This window comes from Amblyraja radiata, chromosome 34 (genome assembly GCF_010909765.2).
Source record: "Amblyraja radiata isolate CabotCenter1 chromosome 34, sAmbRad1.1.pri, whole genome shotgun sequence".
NCBI classification, from domain to species: Eukaryota; Metazoa; Chordata; class Chondrichthyes; order Rajiformes; family Rajidae; genus Amblyraja; species Amblyraja radiata.
Window position 1 is genome coordinate 8,943,253 of NC_045989.1, and position 23,846 is coordinate 8,967,098.

At 46.8% G+C, this 23,846-nt stretch overlaps 1 protein-coding gene and 1 long non-coding RNA gene across 9 annotated transcripts in view; one reads left to right on the forward strand and one right to left on the reverse strand.

The window, feature by feature from the left end:
* The window catches only part of akap13 (A-kinase anchoring protein 13), a 394,804-nt gene extending 373,441 nt beyond the window's left edge, over positions 1–21,363 (forward strand). For 7 of the 8 annotated variants that reach the window (XM_033050598.1, XM_033050601.1, XM_033050602.1 and 4 more), the window contains 9 exons: positions 1,087–1,169; positions 2,889–3,077; positions 7,398–7,559; positions 9,017–9,087; positions 12,950–12,988; positions 13,235–13,285; positions 15,140–15,592; positions 17,841–18,165; positions 19,380–21,363. In XM_033050598.1, coding sequence (XP_032906489.1) covers positions 1,087–1,169; positions 2,889–3,077; positions 7,398–7,559; positions 9,017–9,087; positions 12,950–12,988; positions 13,235–13,285; positions 15,140–15,592; positions 17,841–18,165; positions 19,380–19,483 — 1,477 coding nt within the window. In that variant the 3' untranslated portion in view covers positions 19,484–21,363. Of the gene's footprint in view, positions 1–1,086; positions 1,170–2,888; positions 3,078–7,397; positions 7,560–9,016; positions 9,088–12,949; positions 12,989–13,234; positions 13,286–15,139; positions 15,593–17,840; positions 18,166–19,334 lie in introns of all 8 variants that reach the window. The other variant, XM_033050604.1, reaches the window with a different exon arrangement.
* Positions 6,638–23,593, reverse strand: LOC116991723. Its single transcript, XR_004416881.1, has 3 exons — positions 23,049–23,593; positions 6,779–6,782; positions 6,638–6,648 (listed from the first exon to the last, which is right to left on the reverse strand). It is a non-coding gene; the product is annotated as an uncharacterized LOC116991723 (long non-coding RNA).
* Between the last annotated feature and the right edge of the window lie 253 nt (positions 23,594–23,846).

A 23,846-nucleotide genomic window follows, 5' to 3' on the forward strand; every position in this document is an offset into this window, starting at 1 on the left:
TTTGTATAGTTCCTGGACTATAGTTTCCTTCAGCATTGTCTGCTGGGACTGGGAGTGTTGCCATTAGTTTAGTTCAGAGATAGAGAGCGGATACAGAGATTTCTGCCCACTGAGTTCACACTGACCAGTGATTTCCCCGTACACTAACGCTATCCTACTCACTAGGGACAATTTAACGATTTTTTTTTACCTAAGCCAATTAGCCTACAAATCTGTACATTTTTGAAATCTGGGAGGAAACCAGGGTTCCCCGAGGAAAACCCGCACAGGTCACAGGGAGAACGTGCAAACTCCATACAGCCAGCACATGGAATCAGGATTAAACCCGGGACTCTTGCACTGCTGCGCCACCGTGTTGCCCATTCGCCATCTCGTGTGGGCAATGAAACATGCTCACAGTTTCTCACCGAATGCACAGTGGGTGAGGCGTCTTCCCAGGACCAAACCTCCTGTATCAGAGGGATTACTGCCAAGACACCACAGGTCACTGAATAGGATGCTGCCAGGCACCTTTATTCCTGCAGCCATTGCCAGAGATTGAACTTAAATCAGGAAGGAATTGCAAATGCTGCCCAACCTTCCTGTCAGAGGCGAGAGGGCATTGCCAGGGGCGTTTGTTTTTACACTGAGATTGTGCCACAGTGCTTCCTTGCTCAATTTGATCCATGTGTTCATCTTGGAGCTTCGTAGAGTCATATAATGTGGAAACAGGCCCTTCGAACCAACTTGCCCACACCGTCCAACTTGCCCTATCTACACTAGTCCCACCTCCCTGCATTTTGCCCATATCCCTCTAAACCTATCCTATCCATGTACCTGTCTAAATGTTGCGATAGTACCTGCCTCAACTACCTCCTCCGGCTGCCTCAACTACCTCCTCCGTTCCATACACCCACCACCCTTTGTGTGAAAAAGTTCTCCATAATAAAAATCACACAGAGGCTTTGAATCTTCTGAGCACTCCCCATTCTCGTTTCTTCTGCAACCTCCTCTTGAAAGGACTTGGTTTCCCCCCCTCTCCATCTCTCCTCGAGTGCTGCGGTCGACTCTTAACACCTGAAACCTCTATTCTGTCACCTGCTTTAGGGTTCAGGATGAAGATGAGGGAATTCCGAGTGAGTCGGAGGAAGACAGGCGGCAACTGGAGAGCAGAGCCAAAGAGCTGAAAGGTACGTCTGCTGGTTTATTGCGTCGTGAGAGAGAGAATTGGAAAATAGAAGGTTTAGACTCAAAGGACTGGGGTTGTGGCTTGTATTTAGAGATACAGTGTGGAAACATGCCCTTCGGCTCACCGAGTCCACGCCAGCCAGCGATCCCCGCACACTAATGCTATCCTGCAGACTGGGAACAATTTACAATTTTTACCGAAGCCTATTAACTTACAAACCTGTATGTCTTTGGAATGTGGGAGGAAACTGGAGCACCCGGAGAAAACCTGCGCAAGTCACGGGGAGAACGTGCAAACACCGTACAGGCAGCATCCGCAGTCAGGATTGAACCCGGGTATATGGCGCTGTAAGGCAGCGACTCTACCGCTGCGCCAGCGTGTCATGTTCGAAAAGCAATTTTTTTAAAACTGTTAGTTGGACATCTGGTGAAAAAAGGAATTGACAGTTGTAAAGAAGGTAGGCTTTAGTTATGGGCAGATTACATTTTGAGTTGGTATCCTTCTTCAAACTGATGTTCAGTCTACCCATAACATTGTCTATTCAAAGGTACACAAAATTGCTGGGGAAACTCAGCGGGTGCAGCAGCATCTATGGAGCGAAGGAAATTTCCTTCGCTCCATAGATGCTGCTGCACCCGCTGAGTTTCCCCAGCAATTTTGTGTACCTTCGATATTCCAGCATCTGCAGTTCCCTTTTGAACACATTGTCTATTCATTTCCCTCCACAGATGCTGCCTGGCCCCCTGAGTTGTTGCAGTAATTATTTTTTTCCTTGATGTTCCAGCATCTGTAGTCCCTTGTGTCAGCACTTGTAGACAGTTTGCTGTTGGTTAATTGTAACCAATGCTTGCTGAGAAGAAGGTAGACAAAAGTGCTGGAGGAACTCAGCGGGTGCGGCAGCATCTATGGAGCGAAGGAAATAGGCAACGTTTCGGGCCAAAACCCTTCTTCAGACCTTGCTGAGAAGACTTGTCTTTTGTTCATGTGATCATTTAAAAGAATCAAAAATTATCTGATCAAAACTCCGTATATGTTGCTCCCTGATCTTAAACACAATGATTCAGGTTATTGTTCAGGTTATAGGTTTATTATTGTCATGTGTACAGAGGTACAGTGAATACGTTTATTTTCCATGCCATAAATCAGATCACGCACTATACATAAATGTAATCGTCAAATTCAAGTACAATAGGTCGAGCAAAGGGGAAGTTATAACGTGCAGAATATAGGTCTCAGCATTGTAGCGCATCAATTCCATAGACAAAGTTCAATATCTTCAATGGGGTAGAGGTGAATTGGACTGTACCCTGTCTTATGGAAAGACCATTGAGAAGCCTAATAACAGAGGGGAAGAAGCTGTTCCTGAGTCTGGTGGTGCGTGCATTCAACCATCCGCACCTTTTGCCAGATGGGAGAAGTGGGATAAAATAATGACCGGGATGGGACACTATTTATTATATTTAATGTTTAAATCCTGCACAATGGACAAATTTGTAACCAGCCTGCAGCTGGCCAAAGATTCACCCTCATACTTTGCAGAAGTGGCCTCTTTAGAAAGATCACTGGTGAAAAATAAAATGTTGTTCCCCCTTTTCACCATCTGGATTAATTAAGTCAGGTCGGTGTTCACCCATTGCTTAGTCCATGTGACCCACACATCAATTAACACAGATGCATTTGATTGAACTTTGTTCTTCATTTGATTTCCTTCACAACACAGAAAAGCTGCAGGAAAGAGACCAACAAATCCTCTTGTTGCTGGAAGAAAAGCTGAGGCTGTACAAGGAAATGGTAGAATCGAGCGGCCATGAAGAGGCATCTCAGAGCTTGATTACAAGGTCTTTGTTCAGAGCTAATTCAGAGGAAGCCCCGAAAGGCGAGTCGCTGATCAAGGATGCAATGAAGGAAGGTTAGTGCATGGGGTGGCTGCCGTTTAACATGACCACTCGTACATTTGTGGAGCAGGTAATGCTAGGTCAGATGGTCAAGGGCATTGAAAGAGATCATTCTTCCCATTCAATCCATGCTATCTAAAAAGGAACTGATTACCCTATCACAGGTCCGCCCCCCACTTTAATCTGGACAAAATTCTTCTCTCCCACCCCCCCACCCCCACCCCCTCCTGAAATCTCCCCAGTAAATGTGGTGCCCAGGCTGGGTGAGGCGGCCAATCTCGACTTCATCGGGACTTCTGTGCCGATCGGTGAAGTGAATTTGCCGCCTGCCAGGGCTCTGGAGCTCTAGCCTGGCTGGAGCCGGAAGATTCGTTCCCGGGCCGGTAGCTTCTCCCCTCAAGACCGTAACCTCCGTTGGTTCAGCAAAACAGATAAACCAGAAAGGCTCTGGAATCAAGGGTGCTGAAAAATCGATGATGGACCTATACCCTTGGATGTGGATGTTTCCACTAGTGGGAGAGTCTAGGACTAGAGGTCATAGTTTCAGAATTAAAGGACGTTCTTTTAGGAAGGAGATGAGGAGGAATTCCTTTAGTCAGTAGGCGGTGAATCTGTGGAATTCTTTGCCACAGAAGGCTGTGGAGGCCAAGTCAGTGGATATATTTAAGGCAGAGATAGATAGATTATTGATTAGTACAGGTGTCAGAGGTTATGGAGCGAAGGCAGGAGAATGGGGTTTGGAGGGAGAGATAAATCAGCCATGATTGAATGGCGGAGTAGACTTGATGGGTCGAACTGTGGTCTCTTCATCCAGGTTATGACACTTCAATGCATATTTAGGACTAGTTTTTTTTGCATCCACTACTCTTTCTCGCAGGGAGTTTTGATGAAACTTTAGGAAACATTTTCAAAGGAATTCTTGAAATTCATGATTGTCGGCCCTGGAAAAAGTTGGAGATAAAAAATTGTGGCGGGGGCAAGTTTGTGGAATGTAGATGACAGTAAAGTGTGGATGGTGGGTTCACTAATACAGGAAGATGAAGATGAAGATCAAAGCCCACATAGAACATCCACCCCCCCCCCCCCCCCCCCGCCAATAAACATTGCTGTGCCATTGCTAGCCACTTCATAAACAGAGTTGGCATTCTATGACATAGAAATAGCCGGCACCAGATGTGCTTAAAATAGTCTCAGTAAGTCAACATGCCAGCCCGGAAAGTTGGCAGCTCTGTCCCACAAGAAAATTCTTCAATTCCCATGATATTTGCACATCTAACTAATGCCGTTGTTATGTTTGTTGATCGACATCAGAGTGGCGACAAACTGACTGACATTTTCTCATTATTACTTTAAATGGTGATGTTGTAGACTGTGGGCAGAACCTCTCGTCAACAGCAGAACGTTCAACTGGAAGTTTCCCCTGCAATGAAATATTTCTTTCATTCTTGCGATGTGGGCATATCAAAACTGGCATGTATTGCCCTTGAGAAACCCATGGTTGATCACCCTTTTCGTCGATGCTTTCAATCCTGATGACTGTGCCTTCAACCTTCCCGGTTCAATTTGGGAGTGATCAGAGGACCAAGGTTGGAAAAGGCCTTGGAGATTCTGGATGGAGCAGATGAGAGAGAGGGAGAGGGTTACAGACCTGAACTGATTAAGCTTGCGTTTGTTAGGTTGTTTAAGGCAGAGGCTGGATCAGCATTTCAGAGGTTTGCCAAAATTATTCCAGGGATGATTGGGTTAATGTATGAGGGCCTGTACTCGATGGATTTTATGAGGATAAGGGGGGAATCTCATTGAAACCTACCAAATAATGGAAAACCTAGATAGAGTAGATGTGGAGAGGATGTTTCCACTAGTGGGAGAGTCAAGGACCAGAGGACACGGGCTCAGAATAAAAGGACATACCTTTACAATAGAGATGAGGAGGAATTTCTTTAGCCAGGGGGTGGTGAATCTGTGCAATTCACTTCTACAGATGGCTGTGGAGGCCAAGTCATTGGGTATTTTAAAGCAGAGATTGATAGGTTCTTGATTAGGAAGGGTGTCAAATGTTACAGGGAGAAGGCAGAGAATGTGATTGAGAGGGAAAGATAGATCAGCCATGATGGAATAGTGGAGCAGACTCAATGGGCCGACTGACCTAATTCAGCTCCCATGGTCACGATGGAATATAGAACAGTACAGCATAGGAACAGGCTCTTCGGCCCACAATGTCTGTGTCCAACATGATGCCAAGATAAATTAATTTCCTCTACCTGCACATGATTCATAGCCCTCCATTCCTGCAAATCTATGTGTCTCTAGTAAATGCCACTCGTATCTACCAACCCTAGCAGCAAGTCCCAGGCACTCACCACTCTCTGTGTAAAAAAAAATGCCCTATACATCTCCTTTAAACATTGTCCCTTTCACCTTCGACCCTCCACCCTCCACTCTTTGACATTTCCACCCTTGGCTGACTGCTCTATCAAATGTTGGTCCTTCAAAATGTTATAAATTCCTATCAGGTTTCCCCTCAGCTTCCGGCATTCCAGAGGAAACAATCCCAAGTTTGTCCAACTTTCTCCTTTTGGCCAATACACACCTAAGCCAGATAGCTTTCTGATAAATCTCTTCTACACACTCACCAAAAGCCCCCATAGCTTTCATGTGATAGGGTGACCAGAACTGCACGCAATACTCCAAGTATGGCCGAGCCAAAATCTTTTAGGTTTAAACCGAAGAGCCACACAAAATACTGGAGTAACTCAGCGGGTCAGGCTAAGGAATAGGTCACGTTTCGGATCAAAACCTTTCTTTAGACTAAGAGTCAGGGGAGAGGGAAACTCGGGATATGAAAAGGTACAAAGAAAAAATGATTGAGAGGTATGCAAAAGGATTAGGTTGAAGTTTATCGTTGTCATTTATACTGAGGTGCTGCAAATAGCTTTGTTTTACATGCTATCCAAACAGCTCAGATACTGTACATACCTATCAAGCCAAGCTCAAATACAATAGATGGATCAATGAGGAAGATATAGAGTCCATAATATAGTTCTCAGCATTGTAGTGCATCAATTCCATAGACAAAGTTCAATGGTGAAGAGGTGAATCAGACTGTATTCTAGCTTATTGAAGGACCGTTCAGAATATATTTCTCAGCGTTGGTGCACATCATCACTACAGAGCTGCATCACGACTTGCTGACGTATATGTGACCCTATGTGGAATGGTCAGTCTCTTACTTTTGGCCCATGTCCCCTGATTCAGGCAAAGTGTCAACCCTGCATCCCAAATCATTTATCATTTATTCTCTTTCAATGAGATCACTTCTCATTCTTTTAAACTGTGTAGAGTATAGCCCTGGTCTGCTTAATCTCTGCCTTCAGCAAATACTGCTCTTAACATTAAAGATAGAATTGAACATTAACCCTGCTCTCAATAGAGGAAGCAGGGAAACAGAAGCGGATTTTCCTTGTATTTTTCAGAGGCACAATGGCCTGCCTAGGTGGATAAGAGATCGACATCTCTCTGCTTCTGTCTCACTGCCCGTTGATATTGTTATCTGACCAGAAAGCATGGTCGCTCTGTGTACACAAGCTGTGTCCTGGAAAAAGGAGGTTTATTTGTGTTAAAATAAATCAAATGTGAATGCACAATCTGTGAGCACGATGTGCTGAGAAGTTGCACATCTGCATTATCGATAGCATTCTCTCTGCTCACTGCTCACAATTCTTTGTGTTCATTGAAGTGAAGATAAAGAATACGTTGTGGCTGAGAGCCAAATGTCCTCGCTCAGCACAGCTAAATTAGACGACAAAAGCAGTGAAAGGGAACAATTCAGCCCCTTCTTGCTCATTGGAAGGGCCTGCTTTGTCTTGGTGGTTATTATATAACTGGACTAATAATCCAGTGGAGGCGAGTTCATATCCCAACACAACAGCAGCTACAAACTCAGCTGGTTCATAAACGTCCTTTGTGGAAGGAAATCTAGTCACTCGGAGGGTGCCGGCAGGTCGCCGAAAAACTCGCGTAAGTGGGACAAGCCCTTAAGGGTAACTTAAGTGTGTAGAAGATTCTGTAGACAATCCCTGATTGTCTGAATCCCATCTTTTTGATTCCCTTCAAAATGAGGTCAATTATCAGGGATAGTTCTGACATTAATGATGGAAGTGGGAAAACATCGAGAACATTGATTATGACACATTATTCAACTGGAAGGAGGTTCAATAAGCATTGGTGTCTTGGTTTGTAATGTGGAGCAGATACGTGGGCTGACAGCATTGGATTGCCCTCTACTCTTGGTATTATTTCCATCCGTGTACTGACTCAACTCTTCCTTTACCCAGTGGAGATCCTACAGAACCTGCTGTCGCAGAGCTTTGGAGGTGCCCTTGGACAACAGGCAGCTGGTACCCCAGAGCAGGAGGGAGCCATGGGCCACATCTCTCTGCCCAGGAGAGCGGAGACATTTGGAGGCTTTGACAGCCATCAGATGAATGCCGTGAAAGGTGCGTGAGCAGCGGTCCAGGTTCGGGACGTGATCCTAGCATTGTCCCGCAGATGATTGTCGAACAAAAGTCTTTCCTTCAGGTACCCTTGGGATGCCGACTGCACTGGTCACGATCAGGGCAGGAGTTGGCCATGCCTCAGAAGGGATTACAGCTGAGGAGATTCCCATAATGGATGCATCACAGCTTTTGGTTTGGGAACAGCTCCATCCAAGACCGCAGGAAATCGCAGCGTATTGTGGACGCAGCCCAGATCCTCACACAAACCAACCTCCCTTCTATTCTTTCGCCCACCACCTCCGCTCAGTCAGCAAGAACCAACCTGATCTCCCGGTGGCTCAGCACTTCAACTCCCCCTCCCATTCCGAATCCAATCTTTCTGTCCTGGGCCTCCTCCATGGCCAGAGTGAGGACCACTGTAAATTGGAGGAGCAGCACCTCATATTTTGCTTGGGCAGTCTGCACCCCAGCGGTATGAACATTGACTTCTCTAATTTCAGATAGTCCCTACCTTCTCCTCCCCTTCTCAGCTCTCCCTCAGCCCACTGGCTCCTCCTCTTCCTTTCTTCTTCCCCCCCCCCCCCCCCCCCACCATCACATCAGTCTGAAGAAGGGTTCGACCCGAAACGTTGCCTATTTCCTTCGCTCCATAGATGCTGCGTCACCCGCTGAGTTTCTCCAGTATTTTTGTCTACCTCCCTTCTATAAATTCCATTTATATCTCAGGCTGCCTCGGCAAGGCCAGCAGCATAATCAAGGACGAGTCGCACCCTGGCCAATCCCACGTCTCCCCGCTCCCATCAGGCACAAGGTACAGAAGTGTGAAAACACACACCACCAGGGTCGGGGACAGTTTCTTCCCAGCAGTTACCAGGCAACTGCACCATCCAACCAAAACCAGAGAGCCGTCTTCATTAAGTACCTACCTCACCGGGTCCATCAGACTATCTTTGATCAGACTTTACTGGATTTACTTTGCACTAAACGTTATTCTTTTATCATGTATGTGTACACTGTAAATGGCTCAATTGTAATCATGTGTTGTCTTTCCGCTGGCTGGTCAGCACGCAACAAAAGCTTTTCCCTGTACCTCGGTACACGTGACAATAAACTAAACTGACTGCTAATGTCGACTGGAATGTGCGAGCAATGGGAGAGACCAGGTCCAGCCACGTTGAACAGAATAGTTGTCCCTCTTATCCCAGCCCCGGTACAACTGCTGTTGTGGGGGTGGTGCGGGGAAAGGAGAGGAAAACCAAGGGGAAGAGACTGTAAAAGTGAGTGACTGTAAAACTGTTGGAGAGCCACAGCTGAGATGAGCTGGTGCTGGTGGTATCATTTTTCTTAACACCTGCAGCACATCCACACTGCTCTCTGTGGAGCACCTGGAGGTGTCTAACTAGGTGAATAGTTCAGGGAAGAGTGAATTTGATGAGTTCATCTGCAATCTCTTACAGGTGGAGAGAGGGATGAAGTGGAAGATGCGCAAGACCTCCGCAGAACAGAGTCAGACAGTGTTTTAAAGAAGGTGAGTCATGTCTGTCACTACAATAACGCTTCCTCTTCTCATGTGAAAACCGCTTTGGGCTGCCCACCAGCTATGTGTTAATGAATTATTCTGGCAGTGAAAGCAAACTTCCAGCTGACTGTGGTGATGGCAGCCTCAGCGGAACCATGAGCTTCAGCTGACAGTCCCAGCAGTCAGCTGCCTCTCCCACCAGGCTATAGTTGTGTCGTTCTCATGGGTTCCGAGCATGTTTCAGTGTCCTATCCACCCATCCGTCCCCTTACCAACTTCAAAATTAAACTGATAATCCAGAGAATTGCATGAGAATGATCCCAGGAATGATTGGATTAGCATATGATGAGCATTTGACGGCACTGGGCCTGTGCTCGCTGGTGTTTAGGGGGGGTAACCTCATTGAAACTTTCCGAATAGTGAAAGGCCTGGAGAGAGTGGATGTGGGGAGGATGTTTCCACTAGTGGGAGAGTTTAGGACTACAGGCCATAGCCTTAGAATTAAAGGAAGTTCCTTTAGAATGGGGGTGAGGAGGAATTTCCTTAGTCAGATGGTGGTGAATCTGTTGAATTCAGTGCCACAGACGGCTGTGGAGGCCCAGTCATTGGGGTTTTCATGGGGTTATGGGGAGAAGGCAGGAGACTGGGGTTGAGAGGGATAGATAGATAGATCAGCCATGGTTGAATGGCGGAGTAGACTTGATGGGCCGAATGGCCTAATTCCGCTCCTATGAAGTATGAACATGAGATGCGGCTTCAATCTGGCTCACTGGTCCATCCTGAAAGTGTGTGCCGGTGGAGTTTGTGAGTGTGCACATGTAAAAAGAAAAGTCAATTAAAAATATATTACATACATCCAAGAGCCCAGAAAATCGGCTAGACCAGCACGGCAACTTTGACTGTAACTTGGTTCCTTTCCCAACTCTGATGCACAGTCCACGACCCGGAACTCTGTCCGTCTCTTAGCTGAGGTCAACAGCTGAGGTAATCCAAAGACCTGGGCAGGTGTTAGTCCAAAATATATATGTTCAAACCGGAAACCTGGACCAACAATTCAATAGTTAGGAATTATAAACAAGCTCGACAACCTAACTAGTTGACCAATTTCCTTCAGGACTCGCAAACCCACTGCCGAGATGCGACTGCAGACTCACCAATGCCCTCTGCTTTGCCGAGGAATAAAGCAAAGGCAGAGATAGATAGATTCTTGATTAGCACGGGTGTCAAGGGTTATGGGAAGAAGGCAGGAGAATGGGGTTAGCAGGGAGAGATCGATTGGCCATGATTGAATGGTGGAGTAGACTTGATGGGCCCAATGGCCTAATTTTGCTCCTATCACTGATGACCTTATGAATAATAGTAATCATTACTTTCTAGTAATGAACAGATCGCAAAAGATGAATAATTGGGGGTGAAAAATCTGATGAAGTGTCCCGACCCAAAATATCGTTTGTCCATTTCCCTCCCTAGATGCTCCCTGACCCGCTGAGTTCCTCCAGCACTTTCCATTTTCCTCGAGATTTGGGAATCTGCAGTTCCTTGTGTCTCCAAAAGAAATCTGACTGTTGATCAGGAGAATGGATTGAAATCCCATCACTGGTGCTGGGAAATGTGAAGGCAGTTAATTGAATAAATCTAGAAGTTTTAAAACAAGCAGGAAGCGACAATGTGTGTCGAAGAGTCTGTTCCTGTGCTGTTCTGTGTGGTGTATTCTACGAAATGGCGACTCTGAAACTACCAGAATGAAAATGTGTGCTAATTGGACTTGTAGGGCCGAGATGGCCTGTTTCCGTGCTGTGATTGTTATATGGTTATATGGTTAATGTTTTAACAGGAAGAAGTCTAGGGAAGGTCCAGAGCAATTAGTGTGACTTAAGTGTTTTTTGGAATTGTCGTTCAATGGAAGGAGAATGGGCGAGGGGTGCAAACGTCCTCTTTGCCACTGCGGCTAAAGTTCATCATTCTCAGGGTGCGACAGAGAAACTCACAAATTCCAAAACATTTTCCTCATTGCATTATAATAGTCTGGTTACCAAGTGTTCATTAATAATTAATTGTATAATTGTATATTAGTTAGTTGCGTTTCTGCATGAATGTGCCCGTAAAGCTGTAGCAGGTCAGAGGCATTGAGTGTAAGAGTCAGGAAGTCACAATGCTGCTTTGTGAGACTTGGGTTAGGCCTCAACTGGAGTATTGCGTACAGTTCTGGTCACCCCATTAGAGGAGGAAGTGGAAGCTTTGGAAAGGGTGCAGAGGATGTTTACCAGAACTTTGCCAGGACTGGGAGGGTATTCACTGCAGGCAGAGGTTGGACAGATTATAAGACCACCCCCCCGGTTCTTCCTACCATCCCATGACCAACATCTGCCGGGTCTAAGATGGAGAGCGTTCTTCCCAGCGTTGTGTATCTTTGGAATTCTCCACTATTGATTTGGATGTTCAGACACTATCCCCCTACTCTCCCCCACTCCCCCCTTTCTCGCCCCTCCTCTCTCTCCCCTCTGCCCCCTCTCCATCTCCTCCCCTCTCCCCTCCCTTCCCCCACTCCCCCACTCTCACCCCCCTCTCTCCCCACTCCTCTCTCCCCCCCCCCCTCCTCCCCCCCCTGTGTGTGTGGGGGGGTGGTTAGTGTGCGTGTGACGCCACAGCCCCCCCGCAACGGCGCGTTGAGGGGACGGGACACAACGAGTCCCCCTTGGTCTAGTGCCTATAAAAATGGAGACTCGTCACTTTTGAGGGTTCAAAGGGAATCGAGGTTTATGGGGATAGGGCTGGAAAATGGAATGAAAGTCGGATCCTATTAACGAGATCAGGCCAGAGTCCCTAATCTTGGTGGTTCTTTGCATCCTGTTGGTAATTATTTACATCTGTTCATCTGATTGGTGCTGACTGAATGTTGCCAACCGAGCCACAAACAGATGAGAAGTTAAAACTGCTAATGTGACTGTCCCTGTTCGGAGAGAGTCTGTCAAATAAGCAATAAACATACTGATGGAGGATCTCAGCAGGTCAGGCAGTATCTGGCGTCTCGTGCCTATCAAATAAGACCCTCGAACAAAATAGGTTGCAGGATGAGTGTAAGAATTATAAACACTTTATCTGTTAGGTTGTGCATGCTTCAAGCCGCCTGAATTTATGTTCCGATTAGGAAATGGAAGAGCATTGTACAGAGTGCTTGGCTTCTTATTTGGAGTCGAAACCATTTAAAATCTCACACGGATGATCTTTCAGCAGAACAGGAAGCTGGTGTCAGAGAGGTTTTCTGCTGGAGGCGAGGGCATGGGGCATGACCAGGGAAGAAAAGGGGAAGTCTTTGATTGGGTACGTTTAGAAAAGATAGTAATGGAACAAGATTGTATAGAAACAAGTGGCAGCATTAGGATATTAATTGCCACAGGCGGCTGTGGAGGCCAAATCATCGGGTTGTTTACGTGACTGTGTGACTCCATGGTACACTTCAGTAACTTGAACTACAGTGCTCCCTATCAATGCTCTACACAAGTTTAGCAGAAGAAGAAGAATAGATGATGTTTAGATGGCTTAATAAACTGAGGAAGGGTTCTGATTCAAAACGCCATCTATTCTCTTTTCCTCTGACCCGCTGAGTTACACCAGCATTTTGTGTCTATCATGACTAGGTTTTTATTTTTTAATTAGAAATTCCACAATATTTCCCAAATATATCCCTCTTAACTTATTCTGAGTCTTCCCCCCCCCCGCCCTTGTGTAGTGTGGTACAGTGAGGGATATCCTGATGCATTCTCTCAGTGAGTTTGGAAGCGCAGTTTCTTGCAGAGTTCAAGTCATTTTTAATTTGAAGTTTGCCAAAATAGGTGCAAAGTCTCATCAGTATTTCACTTTCCTTTCAAAGGGGCTGACGGCGAATCTGCTGCCAATCAGAAAGAACGAGGTAGGACTTTTTTTTATTGTTGATGAATATATGATGATAAAGCATTGAAAAATGAAGACATCAAATGTTTGTGGCCAATAATAAATGACCTCTGCCTTTGCTGTAAATTTTATCAATCAAAATGTGTAGCTATGGGAAGGGCGATAGTGCTCCATAATGTAATCAATAACTATTTGTTCCCAATGAATTTGCTTCTCTCCGAGTGTGGAGTTGTTCCAGCCTTACACAAACTGTTTTGTGTTTCAGCATGTGCTTCAGAAGGTGCTGAACCTCCAGCAATTGCTGCTTGGGTTACAGGTGAGTCCATCATGTTCTCATTATTGGGGGTCATGGTTAGTTTAGTTTATTATTGGCACGTGTAGCGAGGTACAGTGAAAAGCTTCTTTATTCAGTCAAGAGTGTTTTAATTTCATTGTCCCAGATAGAACAATGAAATTCCAACTTGCAGCAGCACAACAGAATATTTAAACAAAGTACACTGTAAACAATATAATAAACGAGGAAAAAAAATGTCCAGGGTGTGTGTATATACTTTTAGACACATATACATACATACAGTAGATACACACACACTCTCGCATGCAACACACACACTAATGCACGCGCACACACACACACACTAACGCACGCGCACACACTCACACTCGCGCATACACACACACTCGCGCGCGCACACACACACACTCACACACACGCTCACACTCGCGCATACACACACATACTCACACTCGCGCATACACATTCACACTCGCGCACACACACACTCACACTCGCGCATACACACACACATACTCGCGCGCACATACGCTCACACGCGCACATATACACACACATACATACGCGCACACAAACACACACACACACACACATACACACACACACACACACCAACACACACATACACACGCACACTAACACACACTGTCGCACACACACACACACACATACATATACACACACACACATACACATACACACACACACACACACACACACACACACACACCCACACACACACACACAAACACACCACAAACACCCAAACACACACAAAACCACACAAACACACAGCCAAACACACCCCACCACACCACTATACAGCGACCCACACCACACACACACACACAGACAGAGACAACACACCCACAACACCAACACACACAACACACACACAGAGACACACACAGACATCACACACCCAACACCACATGCACACGCACAGCACACCCACTACACCCAACACCACCACACATCACACACACCAACCACACACATATGACACACACACCACCACACACAGCACACACACACAACATCACACACACCACAGAGTACACCCCCCCCGCAACACCACATACATCTACACACACACCCACACCATCACCCCACACACACCCACACACACAACACACACACCAACACACACACACACACACACACACACACACACACACACACACACACACACACACACACACACACACACACACATACACACACATACACACACACACACGCACACGCACACGCACACACACACACAAAACAAATAATAAGGTGCAAAGAGATAAAGTGCCATCCGGTCAGTGGAAAGACGATGCTTGATTGTATTCGAGCTGTCCACAGTGTAAATCTGTATCTGTATCTTGACGTAAAATCACCATCACTGGTTGTTATGTAACTGGATGTTACCGGATAAAGGGAATAACATTTAGTGCCAGTTAAAGTCCGATTAAAACATTGCTAAAGGATGTGATTCCTCCATCTATATAGATCTCTCAGCATGTGGGGGTGACACTTCTTTAGACTTTATTTTTGAGATAGTGCTTGACATAGACTTTAGAGATACAGTGCGGAAACAGGCCCTTCGGCCCACAGACTCCTCACCAACCAGCAATCACCACATATACTACCACTATCCTACACACTAGGGACAATATACAATTTTACCGAAGCACAGGAGAACGTACAAACAGCACCCTCACAGACCACACCCGTAGTCAGAATCGAACCGCCATCTCTGGCGCTGTGAGGCAGCAACTCTACTGCTGTGCCGCCCTTTGTGTTGCACTCTTTGAAATGTACCCCAACCCCCCCCCCCCCTCCCCACCTGATCGATGACTGTGGCTTTGCTTCCCTCCCACTCGCCAGGCAGTGGTGGTGCAACAGGACTCGTTCATCGAGGACCAGAAGCAGGCCCTGAGCGAGCGGCTGGTGCGGTCGCAGGCCCGGCCCAACACGCTGGTCGAGCAGGAGAAGCAGCGCAGCCTGGAGAAGAACCGGCAGGAGCTGGCCAACCTGCGTCGGCAGCTGGAGGAGCGGCGGCGCTGGGAGAAGGAGTGCGAGAGCCGGGAGAGGGAGCTGAACGAGCGGGAGGCCGGGGCGGCCCTGCGGGATGACGAGACCGCCAGGCAGCGGGCCGAGGTGGAGAAGCATCGCGAGGAGCTGCGGATGAAGAAGGATGAGTACCAGCAGGACCTGGAGAGGCTGCGGACCACCCAGAGGCAGCTGGAGAAGGAGCGGGAGCTGCTGAAACGCAGGGAGGAGCAGCTCACCCACCAAAGACAAGAAGACCTCTTGCACTCTGACTCCCTCAGCTCACAGGTACCGATGGGGTCCGGGGGCAGCAGGGCTTTCACCCCTCTTGTGCTTCACTCCCCCATCACCGGTAGCAGCCAATTTGATCTGGCCCATGCTAGTCACGCAAAGCTGGAGTAACTCAGCGGGTCAGGCAGCATCTCTGGGGATGCGGAAAAGGAATAGGTGACGTTTGAGTGTCCAGACCCTTCTTCAGACTGAGAGTCAGGGGAAAGGGAAACCAGAATGGAGCGGCTGGGCTTGTACACTCTGGAGTTTAGAAGGATGAGAGAGGATCTTATTGAAACATATAAGATTGTTAAGGGTTTGGACACGCTAGAGGCAGGAAACATGTTCCCGATGTTGGGGGAGTCCAGAACCAGGGGCCACAGTTTAAGAATAAGGGGTAAGCCATTTAGAACGGAGATGAGGAAACACTTTTTCTCACAGAGAGTTGTGAGTGTGTGGAATTCTCTGCCTCGAGGGCGGTGGAGGCCAGTTCTCTGGATACTTTCAAGAGGGAGCTAGATAGGGCTCTTAAAGATAGCGGAGTCAGGGGATATGGGGAGAAGGCAGGAACGGGGTACTGATTGGGGTTGATCAGCCATGATCACATTGAATGGTGGTGCTGGCTCGAAGGGCTGAATGGCCTACTGCTGCACCTATTGTCTATTGAGAAATATAAAAGGTACATAGAACAAATGAATTAAGGATATGCAAAAAGCAACGATGATCAAGGAAAAGTGGAGTCCACAATGGTCCATTGCTGGCAGTGGGGTAGGTGAAACTCAATAGAAAGACAGTGAAACTAGTAGGACGACTAGTGTGCGGGAGGGACGGAGTTAGAGCGGATACAAGGGTTACTTGAAGTTAGAGAAGTCAATACTCATACCGCTGGGTTGGAAGATCTTCTCTTCATCCTGCAAAGAATCAGTCGAATGAGGTGTCAAGACCCAAAACATCACCCATCCATGTTCTCCAGACATGCCGCCTGCCCACTGAGATACTCCAGCACTCTCTGTCTTCTTCTGTAAACCAGCATCTGCAATTCCTTGTTTCTACAGTTTGGATAACCCAGTTCCTAATTCTAAAGTGGAGATACAAGTGATTATAGATGCTGTAATCTTGAGCAAGTAAAGTGCTGGAGGAACTCAGTGGGTCGGGCAGCATCTGTGGAGGGAAATGGACAGACAATGTTTTACGATTGAGACTGAAGGATCCCAATACGAAACATCACCTATCCATGTACTCCAGAGATGCTGCTTGATCAGCTGAGTTACTCCAGCACTTTGTCCTTTTTTGAAAGCCAGCATCTGACGTTCCTTATTTCTCCAACTTATCTTTATCCACTCCAGACTTGTTATTGGAGTCATTAGGAACTGCAGATGTTGGGATCTTGAGTGAAGTGTTGGAGTAACTCAGCGGGTCAGGCAGCATCGGGGAGAGAAATGATTAGACAACATTTTGGGTCGGAACCCTACTTCAGACTTTCTAATCCCGTTCCAAATTGCCACTTGTCCATTCCCTCCATAGATGCTACCTGACCCATTAGGCTTTTTTTAATTCAGACTTGGTATTGGTTTATCAATGTCGCATGTGAAGAGCCTTTGTTTGCATGCTGTGCAATAACATTAGATAAAACTATACAAGAGCAACATGTAGAGCAAAGATTATAATAACCAGAGGGCTGAATATAGTTTTTCAGTATTCCAGTCCCAGAGAAATAGTCCAATTTCTGCAATGAAGTTGGGTTATAATCAAATTCAGGCTGAATAGCCCCTTTAATAGCAGAAGGGTAGATGTGGGTCAGGGCTGGGATACAGTCACAAATGCTTCCTTTCCCTGTCACGGGCCACTGGAGAGCATTGCTTCTCATCCCACCTCTCACTGAAATCCCAATGGATTTCAGTTGGATGGGAAGTGTCCAACCTCCTAAGCTGAGGGGTCTGAGGTACAGGAGGGGTGGGGGGTCGTGGGGTAGGGGGAGGCAGGGTGCTGAGGTGAAGGGAATGGAGGAGGGATGCTGAGGTACGGGGAGGGGGTGGGTGTGGAGTGAGGGGTGGGGTGTTGAGATAAGTGAGGGGAGGGGTGTAGGGTAGGGGGAAGTGAGGTGTTAAAGTACAGGGAGGGGGGTGGAGGTGGTGTGTGGAGGTGGGGTGCTATAGTAAGGGGAGGGGAGGGGGAGGTGGGGTGCTGAGGTACAGGTGGGGGTGGGTGAGCTACTGGGGGTGGTGCCCCTGAGTTATGTGGACTCTCTCTCTCTCTCTGCTCCCAGGCTTCAGACCGAGACTCGGCAACGCAAGCAGACGAGGGCTCGCCGAGCACGACGAAACACCCCAGTTGCAACTCGTTAAACCAGGAGCCCGCGGACGCACACCTCACCAAGAGGGGCTCGTCGGAGAACTTCCCCGACCCCCCCTGCACAGACACCACACAGGCCTCCTCCAAGAAACCCACCAATCAACCAAGTGGCACTAACCAGACTAACAACCCCATCCCCCCACGGTTACTCAAGCTAGCCAAGCCGAAGGAGAAGAAGTCCAAGCACCGCAAGAACAAGGGGCAGAGGTCTGGGAACCTGCCATCGGAGTATGGACCTGGTACGTCACAGGCAGACTGTGGGACCTGAGCAGGATCTGTCAGTTTTAAGGTGGTAGACACAAAACGCTGGAGTAACTCAGCGGGATAGGCAGCATCTCTGATTTGTTACAGTTCCAATATTCACACTTAACAGTGAAGGAATGGATGACGTTTCGTGTCGCGATCCTTCATCACCAATTCCTTCGCTCCAGAGATGCTGCCTGTCCCGCTGAGTCACTCCAGCATTGTGTGTCTATTTTCGGTTTCAAACCAGCAAAAAGCAGTTCCTTCCTACACATTTAAGGTGGTGTTAGTTAGACATTTAAGATGGCATCTTTAAGTTGAAGAGACAGGTATTCAAGGTGACGTTAGTGAGGCATACATTTGGAACATAGAACAGTACAGGCCCTTCGGCCCAGAGTGTCTGTGCTGAACATGATGCCAAGACTATCACTTATTTATCTTATCATAACCCATATCCCTCCATTCCCTGCATATCCATATGCCAATCCAAAAGTCTTTAAATCACCACTGTTATAACTGCTTCAACAGTGTGTTCAAGACACTCACCACCCTCTGTGAAAAGAAAATTGCTCTGCTTGTCTCCTTTAAACTTTGTCCCTCTCAACTTAGAGCCATGCCCTTGATTTTTTCACTCCTAGGAGAAATATTCTGACCGACTCCTTCATCTATTCTGACTGTCTACGCTGTCTATGCCTCTTGTCATTTTATATACTTCTATCAGGTCTCCCGCAATCTCTGACGTTTCAGAGAAAATAATCCAAGTCTGGATTGTCATTTGAGATGGCATTGATGATTAAGATGGCTATTTATTGGCAAGCCAGTTGTCTCATAACAACATAATGAGTCTGAAGAAGGGCCTCGACCCGAAACGTCACCCATTCCTTCTCTCCAGAGATGATGCCTGTCCCGCTGAGTCACTCCAGATCGCGGAGTCCGGGGATATGGGGAGAAAGCAGGAACGGGGTACTGTTTGGGGATGATCAGCCATGATCACATTGAATGGCGGTGCTGGCTCGAAGGGCTGAATGGCCTACTCCTGCACCTATTGTCTATTGTGTCTATCTTCAGTATAAACCAGCATCTGCAGTTCCTTCCTTCACCTGCCTTATAATAACCGTTGATGACACTAGCTTGGATGCTGTTTTCACCATCATTTCTTCTGCAGGATCCACTGATTAAAGTATCATCTCCTGGTTCTGTTTTCCCTCAGATGTCCTCCCAGCAACAGGCAACCCGAAGTTCCACCAAGCAGGCTCGGACACGAAGCGTCCTGCAACTGAGCTACTGGGCAGCGAAGAGGTTTTCTACTGTTGAGCTATCCTGCACTAGGACGGGACTGGCACCTCGGGTGTTTGGGGAGGCAGTGGGAGGAGAGAGAGAGAGAGAGAGAGGAGACCGGCATTGCTGCAATGCCTCTGTGTGGGTGTCTTCAGTTGGTCCAACCTGATACCGCCATGTCTTCCTCCACTTCTAGTTGTGAAGGTTTTGCTCCAAGTGCAGGCAGAACCTATCAATATATATATAGTTGGTGCAATGACCTCTCTGCACAACAAAAGAATCGATTGGGAAAGCACTGACCCAGGGCACTAAAAAAGAAAAGTGAAGTCTGCGGGCGAAGATTTAATGTCCCGACTGCCGTTGGGTGCGGATGGAGATAAAATTCAATCGGGAAGTGAAATGTTTCCACTGTTTTCCGTTCTGTTAAGTTCGAACATTGGAACTGTAACAAAGCAAGAGGCTGCGGATCCCTCTCAGTTGTGTCAGGAGAGAAGAGCCCGAGTTTGAGGTACCTCCGTCACTGGACTTATCCGAGGAGGTGGATTCAGAGTATGACATTTGACTGGTTTGATTTAAGCTTTTGATGTCTCCCGCAGCGAAAAATCACAGAAGATCCATGTAACAAACTTGGTGAACAGCGCCTTGGTCAACAACCCCTCATGAAAGGACTTTCACCACCAGATCTCGACGTACTCTCTCCTGGCACAAACTGTGAGGAATGGCAGTGCCTCTGTGCTAATTGACCTATAGTCCAGTGAGAATGCTCCACTCCCCCCCCGTTCACTGAAGCTTCATCCACACACTGTGGGCATTGGTGGAGAGAGAGCTCCTGATGCTTTTAAATCTACCCGACCAAAATGATCTGACCATCTGGAAAATAAGGGTGGCTAAAATCGGTCAAGCTGCAGAGGCCAGAGAGTGAAGTACCGGCCAAATATCTTTCTTATCATTTCCGGTGTTGCTGGGAAGAAAAATCTCTCTCCAACTCACCATGGGGTTATAAATGTAAATAGCATAGCCGTGTGTGCAATGGCTTTTAGTGGAAGTGCGATTCTCCCTTTCGAGGGGGACAATGGTTCTGAGGTTTGGTCTTCCCCCTCCCAAAATGTTAATATTTTTAAAAAATTGAGGGGGGAAAAACAACGTCAAATATTAGTGTAAAATTAAATCCTGAATGTATAATGTTTTTAAAAAGCAAAAATTGTACAGTTGCAAGGGTGGAATGTGTCCACAAAGGTTTATACTTGATTTCTTTTACTTTTATATCCATTCTATTAGAATGCTGATTGGGATATTTTAATTGCCTTCGTTTGGATCATCTCAATTCCGAAAAATGTACAGCATCGTCTTTGTCTGGACTGCTTATAATTTGAGGGGAGGGTTAGACCAAGGTGTAGCGTGTCAGGTACAGGTCTGTCTTGTCTGGAGCCTGGCTTTAAATCCAACCCAGACTGACGGGGGTCAGGATGTCCAGTCCACTTAACGGGGTCCTGTGTGGAATGTGCTTCATCAACTACAGAGTATAAAGTTACCTGTGACTTGGCATTAAATGGGGGAAGTCTCACTCACTCACGCACACTGTTGATAACTGATCTGGGGCAAATGGAGAGGTGCCGCATTGGGAGCTTTGACCAGGAGGCCTAGCTCTTTGTGCAGTCATTCCCGTGCATCCTTGAGACTTGGTCAGGCACCTGTCAGGGCTCCATCCCACAGCATCGTGTGGGGCAAAGGCTCGCTGTTACCACTGATCACCTTCACATTCTCTAAGGCACCTCATGAAGGAGCACTGGATGCTTTCTTGAGTACTGCGTAGGAAGGAACTGCAGATGCTGGTTTGCACCAAAGTGCTGGAGTTACTCAGCAGGTCAGGCAGCATCTCGGGAGGAAAGGTATCGGTGACCTTTCGGGTCAGATTGAAGAAGGGTCTCGACCCTTCACGTCACCTATTCCTTTTCTCCAGCGATGCTGCCTGACCTGCTGAGTAACTCCAGCATTCTGTGTCTATCTTCTTGAGTACTGTGTTGTGGTAAAGTGCGGGTTAGAGGCCATGGGGGGAGGGGGGAGTGGGGGCATGTGGGAGAAGAGAATTTGCACTGTTTCGTTGTAGCGGGACCAGAATCACCCAGTTTTGCCTTTGCCTTCATATCTCTGCCTTGCGGGAAGGGACTAGCCGCGAGGAAAGGAAATGGCCAGATCCACAGAATGAGAAACATAGAACGATTCCTGTGGAGCCCCAGGTTACGTCTCACATTATGTTGTGTAAGATTGAGTTGTGTCTTTTGAGTTGGGTACAGACGAACAACAGCAGGCTGTTCAATTGGATTCCATGAACTCATGGTGAATTTGTTGTTGTCTAGGACCGTTAACTCATGGAACCAACAATTAAAAACGTGGGCACACCTCACCACCGGCCTATTTTGAAGGGTCATCATCTGAGCATGGTTTGATGCCAAGAAGCACTTTAAAGGAAAAAAAATACTCATACACTGTGGAAATATTTCTTATTGCTTCAATCCGAAAACAATTCCAATTCCATGATGTATGTTTTATTATTGTGGTTTCTCAAAAGCAAATGTCAGGGGAAATATTTCACTCGAGTCTGAATGTGCAATGGCATTTCAGTTTTGGTTGTGTCTTCAATACCAATGGGAATGGGAATGCGTTTTACCAAATACCTAGTCTGCATGGAGAGAGTCCAAGCAGAGAGCAGGAATTAATGCTTTCAACACATTCTGTGGTCAGGTTTCCATTTTATAACCTCAAGGCACTGCTAAAAATTTCAGAAATGTTATTTTTAATACTTGTATGGAATTTTTCTTCCACTTTTTTTGTGGATTTTGATTTGATTATTTAATTATAGAAAGGGTCAGTGTTTTTTTTCTGGGACAGGGATCTATCTCACACATTGATCTTACGTTTGTGTGCCTCCCAGCTCTTAGACTATTGAGGAAAGTTCAATGTAAGACAGTTGTTCAGAAACCCAGCTCTGCTAAATCTATGTCTGTCCCACCCCAGAAAACTATTCCTGTCTGGTACATCCATTAAACCTTCTTATCTCCCCCATCTCCCCTCCTCCTCTCTTGAAAGGTACTAACTCATGCTGGGTCACGGTTTCCATGGATACTGGTTGGTCGTTGCACAGAGCCTCATCCAGCCATCCACTTCTTTCCTATCCAAACCCTGGTTGGTGTAGAAACATTCAACCCTTAAGGCAGTTACATCCAAGGAAGAGGAACCTCTCTCACCTCATTCCACCCCACCCGACCCCCATCCCCCCATAATGAGTGGCAGAAACTGGTGAGAGTTGATGGGAATGTGGGAGTGGGTTACGGGAAAATAAATGTGCTGCAATGGTCACCTGCGTGGTAAGGACTTATGCACATGAATAACGCACTTTGTACAACTTCTGAAGGAAGGGGGGGGGGGGGGGGGATGCCCCAACTGAGGGAGTTGCCTTAGCATTGGTGTTTGGCCAGTGAACTTGTTCTATTGCCACTGGAATAGAGATGTCAGTGTACACAGATATGACCACTAGATGAGAACCACTCAGGCATGAGGGGGATCACCCAGGAGCCCGTGCCGCTGGGCTGTTGCTTTATACCTCCCCGATACCTCCCTGTATTGAAATGCATGGGAGTCTTTAGCACAGACAGCTTAATGTTTCTATCACAAAGCTGAGTTGTTGGTGCTCCAGGTGAGCTTTACCACAGCAGCTGTCTCTACCCCACACTTCCCTTAATGTTCTTTTTAAAACATGTTTGGGACATCCAATAAACAAATCACTAATTCCAGCACTGGCCAGTATAGTCCACGCGCAATATTTCAATTTGGAAACAGATTGTGTCCATAGGAACTGTCTTTAGGTGACACCTTCTCAAATATCCGCTGCCCATTCGATATTGAACCACAATAAGGGTTGATTTCCACTGTCAGCATATTTTTGACGGGGAAGAGTTCTTTGTGCTTTGGAACTCCGTGCCCACTATCATGCTTTCTCCCACTTCCCAAAGACACATGGTTCATTTAGTTGGTTAGCTCCTGTGAACTGCCCCAAGTGCATCAGTGAGTGAGGGAATCTGCAGGGAGTTTAGGGCAATGTGGGGAGACTAGCAGGAGAAGGTTTGCTACAGATTACTGCAGATCTCACCATTTAAAAAAAAAAACAATCTCACCATTATTGCCATGTACTGATTAATCCATCGTTAATTTAACGGGCTTCACTTGTTTTGCGTTTGTGTGCACAAAATTGCACGGGATGCAAACTGCCAGCAACCCATTCATCCGCACATCACTAGACACATGATGCCGAGGTAACACTTGTTTTTTCTTTTTAAAAAAACAAGTTTTAAGAGTTCATAGACATAATTTATTTTTATTAGTTTTGAAAAAATTATTTTTC